The sequence below is a fragment of the Notechis scutatus genome, chromosome 2, assembly GCF_049901735.1.
Source record: "Notechis scutatus isolate UNSWTSFEM ecotype Mainland chromosome 2, rNotScu1.2, whole genome shotgun sequence".
NCBI lineage: Eukaryota > Metazoa > Chordata > Lepidosauria > Squamata > Elapidae > Notechis > Notechis scutatus.
The window spans coordinates 251,105,400-251,126,529 of NC_142010.1; the positions used below are offsets into that span (position 1 = coordinate 251,105,400).

Consider the following 21,130-nt stretch of genomic DNA (forward strand, 5'->3'; position numbering starts at 1 on the left):
GCACCACGGTTGGGGGAGTTTTTTGCCCTCCCCGGGCTCCGGAGGCTTTCCTCAAGCCTCTGGGAGGGTGAAAATGGCCTCCCCAAGCTCCAGAAGCTCTCTAGAAGCCAGAAACAGGCCCACTTCCGGCCTTCCTGAACTTCCCGAACCCCTGCGAACTCCCAGGGTATGTGTATGTATGGAGTCCTCCCCCAATTGGTCAGTAGGACAGACTGGTTACTGGGGGACGTACATTATATAAATGATGGGGTACAGAGAATGTTGGTTCAGGCTGGCACTGAGAACTAGTGCTTAAGTGCCATTGGAGTTCTCCCCAATACTTAATACCAATGGCATGTTCTGGACCTCTGACCTCATGCCCAGAACCTGGACCCTCAGAGGCCCAGACCTTTGGCTGCTGCTGATGAACACCAGTCAGTCAAGTACAAGCCCCCCCCTGCCCTTATTTTTATCCCAATTGGGAAGGAACAAGCCAACCTGGCCTGCATTACTGAGACCAGGCTGACACCAGAGTGGGGAATTCTTCTCTTGGAAATGCATCCAGTTGGGTTTAGGGTTTGGATCCAGCCAAGGCCACAGGGCAGGGGAAGGAAAGAGAAGTACCTGTAGTCCAAAAATAACCTTAAAAAGAAACAGACCAGAGATTTGTTTATATTTTATGATAATATTTCGTGTTGTTTGTATTGTAGCAGTGAATTCATTGGTTAAATCAGGGACTATTGATAAGTATATAAGGTAGATTTTTTCCCCCTTCTTCATTTGTATCTTTAGTTTGTATTTGATTAACTTTCTTTTTTGCATTATTAAAGTTTGTTTTGTCAGGAAAAAGAAAAGAGAGAGACCACATCATTTAAGGTACAAAATGTGTCAAATTCTATAACTCTTTATTAAACTTTTTAACAGATTGGATCATTGGGGTACAACACTTCATTTTGTCATATCGATCTTTTGCCATGAAAAAAAAACAATCAAAAGACAACTGTTTCTCTTAACAAAATACAGTGGGGGGGAAAAAAGGACGATCATCAATGAAAGAACATTTTTTTTTGGTACCGATATAGCCATATATTTAAACAGATTCCATTGATGCACATGGACTTGTCTACAAGACGACATTCAACACCGTGTATGTGGACTTCAGCTTATACAGCTGACCTTCTTTTGTTCTCCTTCCTCATCTGCTACTTGTGTGGTTCCTACCATGATCTGAAGAGCTTCCTCCAGATTTGAAAATAGAAAAGATTCGATTTGGGGTGGAGGTAGAGATGCTAGGAGGAAAGTACTCTCCCGCTTATAGGTAGTCCTCGACTTACAACCACAGAGGAGTCCACAATTTCTCTTGCTAAGTAAGACAGTTGTTAAATGAGTTCTGCCCCATTTTACAACCTTTCTTGCCACTGTTGTTAAGTGAATCACTGCGTTTGTTAAGTTAGTAACCTGGTTGTTAAGTGAATCTGGCTTCCCCATTGATTTTGCTTGTCGGAAGGTCGCAAAAGGGGAACATATGACCCCGGGACCAGAGGTGGTATTCAGCAGGTTCTCACCAGTTCTGGAGAACTGGTAGCAGAAATTTTGAGTAGTTTGGAGAACCGGCAAATACCGCCTCTGACTGGCCCCGCCCCATCTATTCGCTGCCTCCCGAGTTCCAGCTGATTGGCTGGGTCTTCTTTTGTTGCCCTGCACAGGAGAACGGAGCTGGAAAGCAGGTTAGTGGGGTGGGGAGGGAATGAGGATTTTACAGTATCCTTCCCCTGCCACGCCCACCAAGCCATGCCCACAGAACCGGTAGTAAAAAAATTTGAATCTCACCACTGCCTGGGACGTCATAAATATGAGTCACTTTTTTCAGTGCTTCGAACAGTCACTAAACGAATGGTTGCAAATCAAGGACGACCTATAGCCAGCAATGTTGGATAGAAACTTACAATCTGTCAATCTGTTTATGGGTATTTATAAATCACTTTTCTATCTACAAAGAATTCAGGGTACATTGTATTGCCACCTTGACTTTTGGAACTACAAACAGCTTGCAAAATAATTGTTTCAGGTTGCTTCTCTTTTTCAGAAGCGGTTTTACAATCCCAAAAGTTAGGCCACGTGGCGAATTTCATCGGGAACAACTAGAACCTTTTGCTGTGATCCTCACTCAGACTGAGAGATTGTTTTGTAAATTTTTTAAAACACAGCGAGGTCACCTTCCAAAGGTTTCACGTGGATTCTGCAGCAAGAACAGATCTTGCTTACATTCTTGTTTTATCTAATTCATGGGTCTCCAAACCTGGCAACTTTAAGACTTGTGGACTTATGTAGCAAGTGGCATAAGCAAGGAGTAAGGAATAGAGAATTAATAGAAAAAGTAATATGCAATAATTGCAATGTAATAGAAAATTAAGTATAAGACTATGGTTAAGAAATGTAAATGATGTCTTCAACATTGATGCAACTGTTTTTTTTTTAATTGTTGGAAAAACTGAATAAAGTTTAATTTTTTAAAAAAACTTGTGGACTTCAACTCCCAGAATTCTCCAGCCAGCGATGCTGGCTGAGGAATTCTGGGAGTTGAAGTCCACAAGTCTTAAAGTTGCCAAGTTTGGAGACCTCTGATCGTAAGAATAGGATTTGGAGGGTCGGGGGAAAAGAAATTTCACTGACTCTGCTTGGGATATTATGTGCCTGGAAAGATTTAAATAAAAATAAAGAAATCTACGGAAAAGACCAGTTTAGGATTATACATTGAAATAATGGACGTGAGGAGAGGACAACCAAGTTGTTTTCTTTTGCCTTGTCTCCCAACACATATGTATTATTGCAACAAAAGAAAACAAACTGCTCATGAATGGGTTTTTTCTTCTAAACAGTGGTGGATTCCTTTTTCAAGATTCAACCATTGGTTCCAAGTGGCTTGGGAACAATCACATTCAATCAGCATTTGTCACCCTTGCTTTACAAACGCCTCTCTATCAGCAAAATCAGGAAGAGATATGAGTCCCATTTATCCATCACTTCCTCTCTAAAATCCAGCAGTGAATTTATTTTATTTTATTTATTTATTTTGTCAAGCAATTATAAGATTACAGGTATAAGTATAGACATAGTTATGAGTACATGAAATGGATACATATAAGAAAAATAAAAAGAAACAATAGGACACGGACGGTAGGCACGTTGGTGCACTTATGCACGTCCCCTATATTATATCTTATCTTATCTTATCTTATCTTATCTTATCTTATCTTATCTTATCTATCTTAATAATATAATAATAATAATAATAATAATAATAATAATAATAATAATAATAATAATTATTATTATTATTATTATTATTATTATTATTATTATTATTATTATTATTATTATTATTATTATTATTATTATTATTATTATTATTATTATTATATCCTCGGCCTGTCAATTAATATGTAGTTTCAATAGAAGAGAATATTTGTAGCTCAGGGTTAAACTATGTGGTCCTTGATGCTCTCTGAGCTTGGTTGTTTTTTTGCAGACATTTCATTACCCAACTAGGAAACTTCATCAGTGTCTACTTGGGTAATGAATCATCTGCAATAAAACAACAATGTGCAGAAAGCACCAGGGACCCCATAATTTGTAGTTTAACACTAGAAGTTCTTACATAATCAGAGCTAGTGAGTGTGGGGTTTGATCCCTGTATATATACTGTTTATATACCTGTTTATAATTATATAATTATAATTATATGATCAAGGAACTACCAAAGGGAAAAAACCCCACACCTTTACCAACATTGACAGGGCTAGTTATTGCATGTAAACCAGGAGCAAAGCCCATACCCACTAACTCTGATTATGTTACTTAGTTGGGTAATGAGATGTTTTCAGCAAATAACCAAGCTCAGAGGACATGAAAGACTCCACATTATACATGACTTAGTCCTCCTAATTTCTTTTGGGCAGGTTTACCAAAATGAAGAGAATCCTGATTTTATGATACTCCAACCAAGGGAAGATTAAATACACGGGGTGTGTGTGTGGGTGTGTTCAAAGTCTCTTTTGCCTCCATTATAATATCCTCAGTGAATTTAAGCCAATCCTTCAATTAAAGCTTCATTATTCAGGGGACAAGAATTATGGCTCTTTTTTTCAGGTCAGTACAGTAAAAGGAAAGAATGAGTGCATCTCAATCAATTCTCTTGTTTTTCTTAGTCAACAGTATCATAAATCAAGATATATTCAGATGGAAATCTGACTTTTCATATTTTCATTCTCTACTTACTATAAGACACAATTGACCTAAATGATTGGGTCTGACCTTGGAATCACTTCACAATTGCCATCATGTTTTAAATTTAAAGGTAACAGAAAGATTGGGAAAGGTTCAAATACAGAGCATGTAATTGTAACTGAAATTCACTGAATTACATATTTGGTTAAATACGTCAGTCCCTCCACACTCAATGGCCATAAATGGATAGATCACAAGACAGAACTTGCAGTTAATGGCACCATAAATTCAGAAAATGTGCTCCTTTCTCTCTCCATGACAACACAGCTTTGCTCAGGTTGCACCAAGAAACTGCTTACCACCTTAAATTTAATTAACTGCAGATTTGCCTTAGTTTTTTTTACATTTGTTTCAATTCTCTGGGATTTCATTTTGTTTTAAAGTATTGTCTTGGGTTTTCAAACCTTTTCATAACTGGATTAGACTTAGATACATAGCTGCACCTAATGAAATTACTGCACCCAATTAAAATTAACCTAATAATTAGATCTTTGTAGCAGTGGGAAGAACTTGAAGTCTTCAAATCAACTTTTTCCTAGAAAGTGGAAAAAGAATGAAACTTCTATGGGCATTCTCTAAATTTACGGGAGTGCTTTATCTCCAAATGAAGGTTAAATTCCCAAAATATCCACGTTTGCAAACGTGGAGCTGCTTTCTTGTCTCTTTGGCATCTAAAACCCTGGCAGCATAAATTAATTTCTAAAGTGATTTAAATTCATGGAAGCAAAGATCACCAAGAGGGAAAAAAAAGCTCAGTTAAAAGAAAATATTGGCACTAATATTAATATCTAAAGATGCATATCCTGGATACTTGTGCATACAAATTGGTCAGACAATTAAATATGTTGCTTTGAAAAGATAGCCTGTAATAATAAATAAAACCCTGCAGGTAGGGTTGGTAAAATTCTTCCCTAAAATCCTAGATTCAAATTCAAATTAATGTTTACAAGAGTGCATTTAATGGAGCAGTGAGCTGGCCTACTATGGGTGATGACTTTTGAATTTCAGAAGGCTATCTGCCAAGAGAAAAGAGGCAAATCTTTCTCAGGCTTTCTGCAGAAGCAGCACAAACTTGATCAAAATTGGGAATTCTGTCATTTAAAACTTAATTCGCTGTAGCTGAAGGATCTAAAAAGTGACTAACAATTCAGCCAAATGGAGAAATAAGATCACCCAATGGTTTTCAAAAATAAGACTGGACAACCATTTGACTGGTTATAAGTAGGGGGTTGGACTAGAAGATTTCCAAGAACCCTTCCAGCCCTATGTTTCTATGATTTTATGGTACTTCTTCACATCATATTCCACTCTGCTCTGCTTCCCAATCTGAAGTTGGCACTCTGTTCTGAAGATACTGGAAGCTGTGAGTACTTGAGATTTCACGGCCTTGCATGACACATTAATAAATCATGACATTGTGTTACAATTAATATCATTTCAATTTTGGAAGTTGCCTTCAAAATGTCAGCAAAAGTTCTCCTAACACCATTCTGTAAAGAAATAAATACAATATTTTGAACTGAATAGGATGAACAAAACTAATTTAAAAATAAAAAGCTCACGGTCCAACTCATACTTTTAAAAGTACCACTGAACACAATAAGACTCAATTGTACAATGCTTAGAATTGTGCCTGTAAGGATAATACTGCAATTTCATTCTTTCCCTACACTGTCCCAGTCAATAGTGCTATTAAATTGGGGCAGGAATCCAGGACAGCAGATTGATGTAATCTTTCACAAAAATAGCACTAGCACTTAGACTTATATACCGCTTTACAGTGCTTTACAGCCCTCTCTAAGTGGTTTGCAGAGTCAGCAATAGGCCCCCAACAATCTGGGTCCTCATTTACTCACCTCGGAAGGAGGGAAGGCTGAGTCAACCTTGAGCCTGGTGAGATTTGAACTGCCAAATCGCAGGTAGCCAGCAGTCAGTAGAAGTAGCTTGCAGTACTGCACTCTAACCACTGCACCACCGTGGCTCAAATTTGCTTGTCAGAAGGTTGCAGAAGGGGATCATATGACCCTAAGACACTGCAACAGTCATAAATATGAGTCAATTGCCTAGTGTCTGAATTTTAATCAGGTGACCTGAGAGATGCTGTAATGGTTGTAAATGTAAAAAGAACGGTCATGGGACACTGTGGCTCAAAAAAACCCCAAAGAAAAAAACTTCTGGTTTGTCGGCTTCGGCAGTGGCAGGGATTCGCGATCCTGTGTGATCCCTGTTGCGCTAGCCGTCTTGGTGCCTCCGATCCAGACGGGTTTGGAGGCTAAGGTTGCCCCGTAGAGGCAGCCGAAGATAGGAGGGATCCGGACAGGGGGTTGGGGTTTTCGCAGACCCCTTCCCCACCCGGCTTAACCCTCTTTTCTCAGGGCGGTGGAGCGGCGGTCAGCAATGGCTGCCACAAAGAAGCTGACAGCTGGACAAGATTGTGCTGGAGGAAGAAGGAGAAAGTTCTGAAGCGAATTTTTTTTGGCTGAATTGGGACTATAAGATACAAGTATTATCCTGAAAATCCTGATTTTTTGAAAGATACTTTGTTTCCAGAAGAGATTTACAAGCGGCGAGTGAAAGTGCTTAAAGAGAAAGTTTACTCTCCTTCCACATGGATTTAACAAATGGATATTGAAAATCCTGCTATTTTACAGAAGGTAAAAATTTAAAGCTTTCTGTTATAAGTGGGAAGGGAGAGGACAAAAGGAAAATTTTTATTAAGATTTTGTTGGAGGAGATGCCTGGAAGATTTTGAGATTGGAAGTTAATTGCAATAAGACTTTAAAATACAGATTGGGTTTTTTTTCCCCCTTGCCAATTGATATTACCCCAGGAAGAAAAAGTGTGAAGAACTTTGTGCTCTGTTTGGATTGTTTGATGACTTTGGGATTTTGGGGAATTGTTTCAAGCTTTGAATTATCTTGGTTGTTTTAAGAAGAAGAAGAAGAGAAAAAAAGAAGAAGAAAAGGTTTATAATGGCTTTATCTGTTGATGAACTGAGAGAGGAATATGGTAAAATAAAAAAGAAGGTAAAGACGGTGTGAGAGAAATTTTTCGCTTTTTAGAAATGGCGCTTGCCACTTATCAACAAACAGAGCAATTAATGGAGGAGGAGGAGGAGGAGGAGGAGGAAGAAGAAGAAGAAGAAGAAGAAGAAGAAGAAGAAGAAGAAGAAGAAGAAGAAGAAGAAGAAGAAGAAATCTTTAACGAGTTTACAAAGTTGATTAAAAAGGACATAAGACTTAAAAAAACATCCAAGAAAGAGAAAAATAAGATGCAAAATCAATACAATGTTAGAAAGCAAAAGAAAAGAGAAATACAACAGAGAGGGGAAGCTAAGGGGGGTAAAAAGACCAGATGGGATAAGATAGGAAGGAAGAAGGGGGAAAAAAGCCACAAAGGTATGAAACAAGATGTGGAAAAGAAATCTTTTTTTAGGGATAATGGGTAATGCATAATTTTGTTCCAAAATGTTTCTGCAAGGTACATGATAGTATTGTAGTATTTGTATTAGAAATAGAAAATTAGAATTTTATAAGATTTAAGTAAAGATTAAAACATTAAAGGTTTAATAATGATAGATTTTAAGATTTAATAAAATATTAAAAGGAATGTTTAAAATACTTAGTTTAAGTATAGAGTTTAATTGACTATTGTGTGGATGTGTGTATGAACTTATTATTATGGTATTTGTTTTTGAGATAGATAATTGGAATGCTATGAGATTTAATGTTTAATTATATATTTAATTACTTTATGGATTTACTATTTTAGTAAGTAGAATGTACTAAGCAGAATTAGATAGGGAACTAGGTGTTACCTTAAATGTTAATTTAGGGGAGCGATGGAAAGGCATCATACTTCAATTAGTGATTTCAGGAGAAATTTTTTTTTCTAATATGAATGAGATAAATGGATAATTGGAAAAGAATGGACAAAAGATACAAATATAATGATTTAAATTAAGATGAAATAAATAAAATAGAATTAAGAAGAGTGGAAAGCGGGAGAAGTTATAATGAAGATATAGAAGGGTAATAAGATAGGTAATGGCATATAAGTTGAACATGAATTTAATTGAAGTCCATACAAAGAGAGGTAATCCGGGGCCAAGCTACTTTTTAAAAAGAAGTTTTATGTTTTTGTGTTTTGTGTGTGTATGTTTGATTGAGATTTAATAAAACCTTGGGAGAAAGCAAGAAGAATATTTGTAAACAAGGCAGAGGGAAATATGAATATGATGAGTATAAAATGGATAAATATAGAAGAAATGTAATTGAATAAGAGCAAAGAGAAATAATGAGAAATTTGCTAAAAAAATATTTAAGTGGAAATGGGATATATTAGAATTATATTGTATAAAATAATGTTTTATCTGGCTTGTAAAAATTTATAATGGAAAGAGGTTTAATGTCTTTAATGTCTAATGATGCTTTGTTTGTCTTTAAAATTAATAAAATTTGTTTCAAAAAAAAACAAAAACCCAAAAGAAATGTATGCATGATTGCATACTCTCGTTTTGCTGCACGAATCCTATTAGGAAGAAATCACAAAGAAGAAACCAGTCTTCCATAATATTCAGCCAACATGGATCTAGCATACAAATTTGTAGCCAGTGATGATGGTTTCTAAAGTTTTTTTTTTTTTTTTAAGTGTGGAAACCAAGATTGTTTCAAATAACAAAAATTATGTTCAGTTGATGACATCAAGATTATGGAAGGGGGAAGAAGACTTATGAACAATTATGATGACAGCTCCAGATGTTTTAAATGGAAATGAAAATATTCTTGATATCTCCAATATCCCATTGAAGAGATCAATTATTTGTTTGCCACTCCAGAGGGAGAGCTAGTTCATATGAACTCATAGTACAGGAAATGATAATTGCTTGATAGCAGAATGTAGCTCAACAATGGGAGAAATTACTGCTAGGGTTAGAAGAGCCTATTTCCCTTGAGATCTTCAAGCATAAACTTGAAGATTAGCTCTCTATATCCTGAACAGAACAAAGTGTTGAATCAAAGAACCTACCATGGCATTTCCAATATAATACCCTTTAGACGTGTTGGGCTACAACTTCCAGGAGCAACAATCTAAGTATCTGACAACACACTTGAGCTGGTTAGTTGAAATTCAGACAATGGACTTCAGTTGGTTACTAAATCATGCCATATTTTAGACTTGAACAATACCCTAAACTAACCAATGAGATTGTGTGCATGTGTACTCAGTCACCTCCATGACCTGTTTAAGTGCATTGTGTACCTTTGAGTTGTAATATACTTAATTTGGTGTGGTAGTTTGGAAGACTTCCTGATTATATAGAAGCTGCAATTCCAAGGCTATTAATAGCTGTATTGGAAGATTATCTGCTTGCATACCAACCTCAGCCATGCTACACACAAAGTATTGGAAAACTGATATTTCCCCCCACAATCTCTCCATGCATTTTTCCCCTTCAATTTTTAAATGTAGTTTTCTTTCTAAAACTTCAGAATAGCAAAGATCTTGGATGGGTGGGGGGGCAATATTTGAGCATCTTAATCTCAGCAACTGCCCCAATCTTGTTAAAGTTTACTGGTCTAGCTTGTTTTCATGTTACTTGTAGTAACTTGCATGTTATTAAAACAGCAGAGCTGCATGCTAGGCTGCTTATATTTCCATCAAAGCATACAAATGAAGAAATCCAATCTTCTTTCATGGGTTAAAGTTCCCATTGCAGATAAAATGCCAACAAAAAGCAAGTTTGGAGATGGACAGTCCTGGCACCACATGAGTGGAAAGGGCAAGTACACAACCAGTTATCAGATCAGTGGCCTATTGGGGGAAGAGCAAAGGGCACAAGGTGAGGAGAGGCACAGATATTTTGATTGATATTTTCATTGATCAGTCAGTGGTCTAAGATGAAAGAAATAAAAAGAATCTTCAAGACAATTTCCTTGAAAGGATAGTGCCTGGTTTTTCTGAGGTTTAATCCTAGCTGTCTCCAGATTCTTAACTTTAGCTACTATTTTTGATGCCCACCATGTACCTGATGGAAAGTGGGATCAGGACTACTGACAGGTGACTGGTATCAGTGGTGATACAGAAGATTACTGGCACTCACTGACTGTGACAAGAGCACACTGGGATTTAGCTTGCTATTACAAACCTGGAGGTTGTTTTGCTTCCCATAGCTATTAATCTCAAAGCCTATTTCCATCATGAGTTGTCTTTCTAACATTATCTTTTGGTAGTTCACGGCCGTTCACGCTGTTACCCAACCACCAACCACCATCATCACTTGTGAAGATGGCTCCTTTTCATACAGTAACAGTTGACTGTATGGGAAGATGAAAATCCTATTTTAGTTTCTTTTCTGAGTCTGGTGAAGCCTGGGATTCAACCAGGCTAGATATGGAGGGGAGAGAAATAAAGAGATTGAAACTCATTGCTATGCCCCATCATTAACTGAGATCTATTAAACATTTATTTCCAAAAAAATGCAAAGAAATTATACCGTTTGGGAAGGAGGATATGAACTACGGTAGCCCACCTCTCTAAAGGTACATCTGGCAGTTATGACTCAATGTCAGAAGAGTTGGTAAAACAAACATATTTTGGATTGGCTCGTAGGCAATTCAGTTCAATGTTTGTATTTCCCTGGCCACCAAAACTCTGGGTTGCTTCTGTACTTATCAGTGTACTTGACTGGGCCAAAGTTCAGACTTTGTTCATAGCAGGATCTGTACTGGACATCTGAAAGTTCCCGAATTTGTTCATATATACATCTGTAATTTCCAGACAAATGACTGAGAATGGAACAGGAAGAGAATAACACACAACATTTCTCTAAAATGTAATATTGTTATTTCCTTAGAGATGTTGTCGAATTTTCTCCACGTAATTTAACTATGAACCAGAAACAGGGTTGTCTCATTCACATTGAAGATTCAAAGAAGATGCTTGAAACAAAAGAAGCTAGAAGCTCAAAGGAGGGCATACCACCTCACTATCTAAGGCGGGGTCCCCAAATTTGGCAACTTTAAGACTTGTGGACTTCAACTCCCAGAATTCTCCAGCCAGCTATGAGAATTCTGGGAGTTGAAGTCACAAGTCTTAAAAGTTGCCAAGTTTGGAGACCTCTAATCTAAGGGCAATCACCTTTGAAGTGTGATTCTTGGAGGGTTTGTTTGCTGGATGAAATCAACTCTTTCTGAATTCCTTCCCTGCCCAATTATTATGGTAGCTTCATCAAGTTCCCATGTCTTTCCTCTTATTCCAGAACAGTTACACTGTACCTTTTATTTTTGATATTACATTTATTTGCCTTCAAACCATCTCTACTCTATATTGAGGTTGGGTTGTTTTTTGCAGTTCCTTTGGAAAGAGAGGAATTAAAACAGAGACTGTTCGGTCTCATATATACATATGTGGTCATGGAGGGGGCTTTATTTTATTGAAAATTAAATTTGATGAGTAATTATAACTATTATTCATCTATTTTGTTGCCCTTGTCTCCTTTGTTCAGTATCTAGCAGGAGCACGCAGACACAAATGCTTGGAGCACATATTTATTCAGGGAACAAATTTATTTTGCCTGAAGTTGGCAAGTTTCATTGACAAAACTGAAGCTGGGCTTTGCATAGGACTTTTTTCTGGGGTTATAATTCACTTCTACTCTTCCCCTTTTGTGAATAAATGAAATTTAGGGTCTTCTTCCTTTAAGGTAAGCATGAGAATAAAAGCACAGCATTAGAATAGGACTAATGGAAGATTATACAAGATGCGTCTGTTTTTGCTGCCAGGGCATAGAGATGCTACTTGGTATCTTTGTGCATTCACAAAAATTAGGGTATGAAGACTTCAGACATTTCAGAAAAATAGCTCAGTCCTTAGAACTCAGGTTTGTGACACCAAAGTTGAATAACAAAGATACCGTTTTCTCCAACCTAGCAACTTCAGATAATGTTGGACTATAACCAGCAAACATAAAGTTCTATCTCAGGCCTCATTAAGCCAAAGGCAAGTAAAGGTTTCTACTTAGATGAGTTTTTCCTTCGTCAATTACTTCCATTCTGCTCCTCCATTCTCCAACAAGATGTTCCCCATTAATTTTGGAGCTGAGCTGAAATATAGCTTTGTATCTCCTCCCCCTCTCTGTGACAGACAAACATGCAGAGAGACACACTGAAATATCTATGGATATTCTCAGTCACCCAGGTCATGGTTGTCCCAAAAGTGCTTTTTCAAAAGGCAACTGGACTGTTTTTCCTTGAAGATGTTTTGCTTCTCATCCAAGAAACTTCTGAAGAAGCTTCTTGGATGAGAAATATAATGTCTTCAAGGAAAAGCAAAGTCCAGGTGCCTTTTGAAAAAGCAACGTTGTGACACACTGAAATATTTTCAATGGGTCCAATTATAGCACCATTCCTTAGGGTATAGACCAAAATATGTTCCACCTGAAAAATTGGGAGCATGGGAAACTCAACATGGTAGTACTAATTTATCTGTAGATAGATTAGTACTTTAGGGAATACTAATCTATCTGTATTTTCAGAAGACTCCCAAGGCAAAAAAAATGGCTAACAGCTTAGGATCAAGGTCCATAATGGACTTTTGATGATGTGCTGAAAGGTCATATTCCAAAAAAAGTGGGTGAAGTCCAAACAAAAACTAACTTAGATCTGTTTCATTGACATTTATGCTTTAAGTAGTTAATATCTTTGCAGGTATTCTTTGATTTATGACATTTGGGACCAGAATTTCCATGGCTAAGCAAGGCAGTTGCTAAATGAGCCAATTTTACAACTTTTGCCATATTGTTAAGCCAATCACTGCAGTTGTTAAAGAGAATTAGGCAATTGGTAAGCAAATCTGACTCTCCACTATGGACTTTTTTTGCTGAAAAACAGCTAGGAAGTTCACAAATGGTGATCATGTGACCCCAGGACTCTGCAACCATCATAAATACATGCTGCTTGCTTAAGGCCTGAATATTGATCATGTAACTGTGAAGAAGCTGTGATGGTCATAAGTGTGAAGAACGGTCTCACTTTTTTTTCTGTGCCATTGTAATTTTGAACTGTCACTAAATGAATGGTTGTAAGTTGAAGACTACCTGTACATGAATATGGAGTAATTGCACTGATTTATTTGTCCAATTGATTGCTTATTGTACCTATGATTACCATTAAGTGTTGTACCTTATGATTCTTGTTGAATGTATCTTTTATGTACATTGAGAGCATATGCACCAAAGACAAATTCCTTGTGTGTCCAATCACACTTGGCCAATAAAGAATTCTGTATCTATCTATCTATCTATCTATCTATCTATCTATCTATCTATCTATCTATCTATCTATCATCTATCTATCATCTATCTATCTATCTATCTATCTATCTATCTATCTATCTATCTATCTATCTATCTATCTATCTATTTCTGCAACCACTTATCTCAATCCATTTTAATATTTCCCCTCTTCTACATCATTAAAAGTTACAATGGTTAGTTTCTGGACTTCTTTTCAGGTTTTGCAATTCCTTATTTGTTGTATCCTCATAATAAATGACCAGAGTAGTTTTCTGCTGGTCCTTCTTTCCATTCCCTTTGGCCTCCATTGTGTCTCTGGGGCTGCAAATAAATGCAAAAGATTTAAGATTTTATTCAGCCTGGTTCTTTGATCCAATATGCTGCCTTTGACACAACATATAAGGAACAGGGTTGTTAAAATTGTGGTAGATGGGTGGGAGGGGAGATAGAAGGGAAGAAGTACTTAAACAAGATTTCACCCATCTGATAATGTGACTGTTTTCCTGTGAATTGGGTGGGTTATTTTTTTTCCAAAGAATATGCTCATCTGAGCGTTGCATTACCTTGCTAAATATTTACTGACCTTTTTGTGTGTGTGTTACAAAATTGGTCCTTTTAAGTCTAGGCATAGAATGATTAGCCATTTTTAAACTAGTTATTTATTTTTAATTATTGCTTTATAAAAAAATGTTTGATCCCATCCTTAAACAATACTCCAACCACAGAGTTTTTAATCCTCACAAACTATTGCAACATCCTAAGGCATTCCTTTTTTTCTCATCTCCCTTTTCCACTAGTTTTTTTTTTAGTTAATTAATTCTACATTTCAACCTTTCTGAGCTGGCTGACCATGCTGCCTCAAGAGTTCTGGTGTTGAGTTTTAAATTAGATCATGTACCAGAATGTTTTCTATTAGGGATCATGTCAAAAAAATACAATAAGGATGAGCTATATTTGATTATACATATTATTACTGCAGCAAGGATAGCATTTACCCAGAACCAGAAAGAGACAGACATACCGAGTGAAGACAAAGTAATAAACAAAATCTTGATATGCGCTGAAATGGACAAGCTAACTTTAGAGTTGAAAAATAAAGACAAGCCAGCATTATTATGCAATTTGGGACAGATTCTATCACTGGTGGGAGCACAAAGGAAGGTCTTAAGTTGGGCTGCTGAAAGGGTAAATGAATGTATGAGATGAAAATAGGACCAATGATGTTGGAAAATATATGAGTGAACAAATGTATATATGCATATATTTGAATAATTGTATATAGGAAAATATATATCTATGCGACACTGACCAAAAGTTATGTCAAACCTACTTCACTATGTTCAATGTTTTAATTGTTTTATTCAATAAAATATTTAAAATTAAAAAAAAAAGAGAGTTCTGGAGTTGGAATCCCCACACATCTGGAATGCACCTTCCTGGAAACCCAGTTATATGAGACCAAGCCTGACTGAACTCAATGGCTCTTATTTCTGAATGTGCCATAATATATTGCTAGGGTCAGGATTCCGGCAGTTACTCTAATTAAATCATGAGCCTCGAGCCACACTCCCAAAACTAAAAAAGATTTATTTGAAGGTAACATTCTACATCTGGCATTTACCTGGCGTAGCCAACTCTGAGATACGTAATTCATTGTCATCCTTGATCCTGCTTTCCCCCCCCACCCCTCTGTGGGTATCATCCAACGAAAAACATCCATAGTCAAGAGTCATCAATCATGCTCTCCAATTAGATTTTCCCCCGGCAGAAGCCGGGGCAGAAGCTTCAGTCATCTAATCGGTGTTTGAAGAAAATATGAATGGAATGTACTTTCGATTCCACACTGCTGCCTGCTCTTTGTAACTCCCCCACTTCTTTCTGTTGTCAACTATAAAATGTGTATACAAATGTTTTATGAGTTGACAGCCAGCCCAGGTGGGAGAACCAGAAGTTGAAAAAGGAAAGTGGACTGAATGACTATATCTGTTCTTTCAATGTACCTTTGAAATGATCTTGTCGGAGTATTAATTTACTGGCAGAGACATAGTTAACAGTCAGTGAGTAGGCATGGTAACAGACCAGCCAATGGGAGCTGACCTGGAAAGTGAAACTGGAAGTTTTCTCTGCTGAAGTTACTTGCAACATGTTTCTGTTTGAGTTTGCTCCATATTGGAGAAATCTACAACTGGTTTGTAAAATTTACTTATTATGTTTATAAAGACATTAAATGAAGCATCAGCCACCTGTGTTTATTTTTCTGATGCTGAATTAATGCTGCAAAACTCTGAATAGATCTGATGAGAGTTTACTCTTCCAGACTGCCATCAAATCATTTCAAAATGCACAGGTAAGTTGAAAGAACAGAAAGGAAAAAAAAAAAAAAGCTCTTTTCTACCATGGATATCCAGTAATTATTCAATTAAACGTGCACCTGTGGTATAGCAACGTCTGAAAGGTATGCTGTACTTAGAAGAAATCCAGTGAATACGCTTGTTGTCTTTATTCTGAGCCAGAAGGTGCTTCTGATCTAAACTGGGTTGTACCAATATTTCGGAGAGAATCTAATGAAAAGAAAGACTAGGAGGGATGACCTGATAGCAGCGTTTCACTATTTGAGGGAGTTTAAGTTGTGGGTGCTCCATCACTGGAGGTTTTAAAGAAGAGATTGGACAGCCGTTTGTCTGAAATGGTATAAGATCTCCTGCTTGAGCAGGGATTGGATAGAAGATTTCCAAGATCCCTTCCAACTCTACTAAATCAAGGAAGGGGGAAAGAAAAAGGGAAGCACCACTACTACAAATCTTGATTGTGAAAATGCCTACAGTAATTACTCAATCATGAGCATTACCTCCAGCAAACAATCTATTTTGGCTGAGTGCATTTCTAATTTTCAGATAGTGTTGAAGGCAAGTACTCACAACATAGTTTCCACTGGGCTGGGCTGGGCTGGGCATTTACAAAATGGCTGCCATGAGAATAAAATTTTCCTCCAACTTGTTTTGCCTTTGTCTAACACTCCTTGCTTTCTTTAAGTGTATCCTCTCTCCCAAATCCATGGACAAGCCATCATGTATCTACCCAGCATTTTCTAAGAATGACTGTGAAGCCTGTGTGATGACCAGTTATAATAATGAGCAAGGAAGCAGTGAACAATGTGAACAACTGGTCCTTTGCTTAGCTGAATAGCAACCCGCCCATTTACTTTTCCTTAAAAGCCATATTTAGAAAAACTAACGCTTGCATGCCATAGAGATGTTTAGAAACTATCTAGCATCATCTTAGTAGCCTATTTAAGCCTTCAGCCTTGTTGGATAGTTACCCATGGGTTGAGTTTAGATTTGAGGGCAAAATTACATTGCTCAGCTTTGTGGGTTTATCAAATATGTTCTGCTCCAAGTTGTCTCCCCATGGATGAGAAAAAAATCTGTTTGTTCTTTCCCTCTTAAACTATTACATAACATTTACAAGACAAGCATTATCATTTATTCATGCAACATGTCATACGTTATAAAAGTGGCTAGATAACTGCGTTTATTAAATAAATTTTGGTGGGGGTGGAGCCCAACACCACAAAATACAACTAATATCTCTAAGTTCAGCTCTCTCTAGTTTTTTCCCCCTCCGTACTTCAATAGCCATTGCCAGATTTCACAACTGAAAGATATTGCACCAAAAAGACATGGGCAAGGAGAAGGCATACTATCACATTAATATTTATGATTTAAAAAAGAAAAAGATCTCCATGTGGTACATAAAGTGCTTCTAGAAGTGGTGCAATCAGAAATAAAGGGAAAAATCCTTCTCATTTAGATACTGACAAATGCATACAAACAGAAAAGTACTTTTTACAGCCTTGAGATCAAGCAAGATCAGGATTCATTCAAAATGCCTCCATTGCGAGAGGAAAGAATTGGTAAAAGTCACTATACAACGAACAATCAAACATTTCCCCCACCCCACCCTCAACGACAATAGTGCCCAAACCCATCACCAAAAATGCTATAATACATATAAATACTATTAAGAAATAGGGAAGCAACTTCATTACTGAAGGAGAGATTTGGCATGCTGGAATATGTCATGGTTTTCCTATAACTATCCAGGCGGTTTGTAGAAATATTGTCTCCACCCCATCACAAATTTTGCTTTTGTTGCAGTTTGTGAAACCACAATGCACACATTTAAAAAGGCATTTGGTACTTTAGGATATTTCCAATTGCAGAAAATATCTTACAAAAAATATTACTTATTCTAAAAAGACCAGAAGAGCATGATGCTAAAAACAATAAAAAGCAGATTTTTGGGCAGAACCGAACGCTTATGGCATACATACAGTCTAGACAAATTAAGAGGAAAACAAAATGAATTCATTCTTCCAGTACATTATTGTTTTTTTTAATTGCAAGGAAATAAAACTTGAAAATCATTGTTCCAAAGTAAACGTGAACTTGTAATACTATACCTGTAAAATGATTAATTCCATTCATTGCCATTAAAAAGTATGTAAAACATTTATTAAGGGCTTTTGCCTACAGAGGCATGACATAAATAGACAAGTCCTGTTGAAATGTCATTAGAGTATATATCAACCAGTGGGTAATTTGTTGTGGAAATTTCAGAAATCCACAAGTGAAAGACAGTTATTTCCCATTGCTGGATCCAGACATCGGCAATCGATAGAAGCTTCTTGCTCCACTGTGCAATCGTTCTGCTCCATCTCCTGAAAAAAGTCTGCTGGAAAATCAAAAAGTGCTTGCAGAACTTGCTCCGAGAACAGAATCTTTGTTTTACTAATAAGATAACAAGAAGAATAACAAGAAGAAGAAGTAGCAGGAGTAGGCGCCCACTTAATCCACTCCTTCAAATCCTTGAGCGTTTTCAACAGCCATAAGAAGCTTCTCTCGCAATTCTTCGAAAGATTCATACGGAGGTAAGTCAAGGCGATTAAAGCTGCAATGGAAGAGGGTTGTGAAATGGAGTAAAGGCAGGATTGTGTTTGTTTCAAATTAAGTACCTGGTTTTTCAGACAGTGAAAAGACTCATGGCATTTCTGAGGAATTTCACCTTTTTAAAAAAAAAACAAAAACAAAACATGTTTGGAAGGAACCTCTCTTTGAGAAGTGACCAATGAGCAAAATTCCTAGCTAGATGCTCAGGTAAAACCTGGTCAGTTCTAATTCTGCAATGAATTTGTGTGGCCCTCAAACGAGGAAAAACTAAGATTTGCAGTATTACATGTAGCCAATTGACAGACTAAATCTGAGTTCTTATGTGGACTTGTGGAGAACAGAAATGGAAGAAAGAAGATTAGGTTGTCATAGTTTGATAGATTTCTTGGGTGGAATTCTGTGGGTGACATACCACAATTATAACCAATAGTGGCCTTAGCTTTTTTCTCCATCAAATCCTCCATTTTTTTCCCACCAGCCCTCTCCCTCTGTGCCATTTCCCAATTTATTCAGAAATACCTCCCAATACTGAGATGTAACTTTTCAACAGAAAAATTACTATCTGCTTCGATAAAGCTATAAAATCAGTATTATGGCTCAGCAGTTATGATGCTGGGCTGGAAAGCTGTCAGCTCGGGTTCAAGACCCAAGCATTTCTGTGATGGGGTGAGTTCTTGTTCTGTTCACCTAGCAGTTTGAAAACATGGCAATGTAAGTAGATAAATAGGTACCACTTTTGTTACAGCACTCTGCAACGTCATGCTGACCACATGGCTGCAAAATGTCTTTGGGCAGCACTAACTCAATGGCCTTGAGATGGAAATGAGCATCGTCCCCTATAGTCAGCAATGACTAGTGGAGTAAAATCTGCAGGGACTCCATCCCCTTCTCTTCTCTTTCCTTCCTTTCCCTTTTTTAGATATAAGAACTGCATTTCCCATGTTAGTAGCATGTTAGATAAACCTGGGAAAAAGTGTTAAAGGCAAAAAAAAATATCATTTAAGTATAGGCTAAATATAATTAATATTAGTCCTCGTTTATTTAATAATAGTACCATGACCCAGATATATCAAAATTACATTTTGATGTAGATATGGAACACACATATAAGGTTTCTGAAAATTATCCTCTTCGCTAGATTTCTGGAAAAATGAAAAGTAATCATCTTTCCAATTCAAATTTAACAGAAACCGCTATCCTATCAAATGATTCTGCCATGGGTAGGCAACAAGTTCTTCTTTGGATCTCCTGAACTTCAATATTTTTTATCCCTAACAGCAAGTCCAAAGGAGAGGATTTCTGCCAGCTGTATTCCAAATTTTATGGAGGAACCAGACCTTTTATTCTTGCAGACTGTCCTTTCAGGTGCAAATTAGGTACGCCAGAAGCAACAGCAGCCACAAATACTTGAGCACATGGTTGCCATGCTCTTAGCCTGTTGATTACTAATACTTAGTTCTTTCAAAGAGTATGACAATCTGTGCCTAAGAATTGCTTCTGAAACGTCCCTTGTTTCCTTGAAGGGAACTCTGGGGGAAAGAGTGACAGGTTTCCTGACTTGTGTGAGATTGGAAACCCCTTCCAGATAATTTCATCTAAGCACAAAAATATCTTGGTGGACCCACTGAAGAATACACTTTCTTCAGCATATATTTCAGTAAGTTCTCAGCACATGCAGTTTGTGACAATGAGAAACTTCAGTCGATGCCTTTTTCATTCCCACATTTTCTCCTTCCTTCCTTCCAATTTTCTAGAGAAGAAGCAGGTCTCTGCTCTTTCAGATTTTTCTCCCCTCCTTTATTTTCCCCCAATTATTCCATTTTTTTAATAATGAAGGAAAGAAAAGAGTTACTTGTTTGAGCCTACTTTGAAAGAAGCGCATTGGAAAAAATTTAAAACTCTTATCAAATCTGACTTCTTTCTATAGACTATTTTTATTCTTAAGAGTTTTGGTAGACTGTCTTAGAATTAACATTTGCTAATATTTCTCCTTTTCTGAACTACACTGGAAATATGGCATAAGTTCACCTGGAAACTTGTCACTTAAAAGCTTCTGGATTGATGTATGAGAGATATCAGATTTCCTTACATCTGTAACCACAATATATTAAAAACGGGGATTGGGGATTGCCTAGGTTGTATTAACCAACATATATTTGTAAGGAGGGGGTATTCTTTAACAATTGGTGCTCAGAACACAGTTCTGTTATCTCTGCTTAATTCTTTTTTACAATTGCCTGTAAATTTTATGGAGTGAATTTTATGAGAATTTTATGGAATGAAAAACAGTAAAGTTTTATGGCTGTGTCTTCTAAAATGTCTCCCTTTTCAAGATTTCACAAGAGTCTTAATAGCAAGAACATTTTAATTACTGCGTTTTGCATCCATAAATACAACACATCTAACATATAAAAGTTAACGTGGAAGGTTTACATAGGGAAGAACTCCTATCTCATTCAACTGAAAGTGAATTCCTTGGAAATGTCTAGAAAAATGTCAGATTTAATTACTGTAAATATAATGCTTGATTATACTCACCAGGTGTGAGCTCTGGGTAACTTATCAGGGCTTCCCCATTGCTCTATTGTAAACAGCTGAGGACCGTTTGAACCTAGTTCAA

General features: G+C 36.9%; 1 protein-coding gene across 18 annotated transcripts in view; it reads right to left on the minus strand.

Moving 5' to 3' along the window:
* Nucleotides 1–15,128: 15,128 nt before the first annotated feature.
* Nucleotides 15,129–21,130, minus strand: part of NEDD4L (NEDD4 like E3 ubiquitin protein ligase) — a 308,711-nt gene continuing 302,709 nt past the window's right edge. For 12 of the 18 annotated variants that reach the window (XM_087958572.1, XM_087958571.1, XM_087958570.1 and 9 more), the window contains 2 exons: nucleotides 21,049–21,121; nucleotides 17,022–18,511 (listed from right to left, as the gene is read on the minus strand). In XM_087958572.1, coding sequence (XP_087814698.1) covers nucleotides 18,409–18,511; nucleotides 21,049–21,121 — 176 coding nt within the window. In that variant the 3' untranslated portion in view covers nucleotides 17,022–18,408. Of the gene's footprint in view, nucleotides 18,512–21,048; nucleotides 21,122–21,130 lie in introns of all 18 variants that reach the window. The other 6 variants (XM_087958568.1, XM_087958569.1, XM_087958566.1 and 3 more) reach the window with 1 other exon arrangement.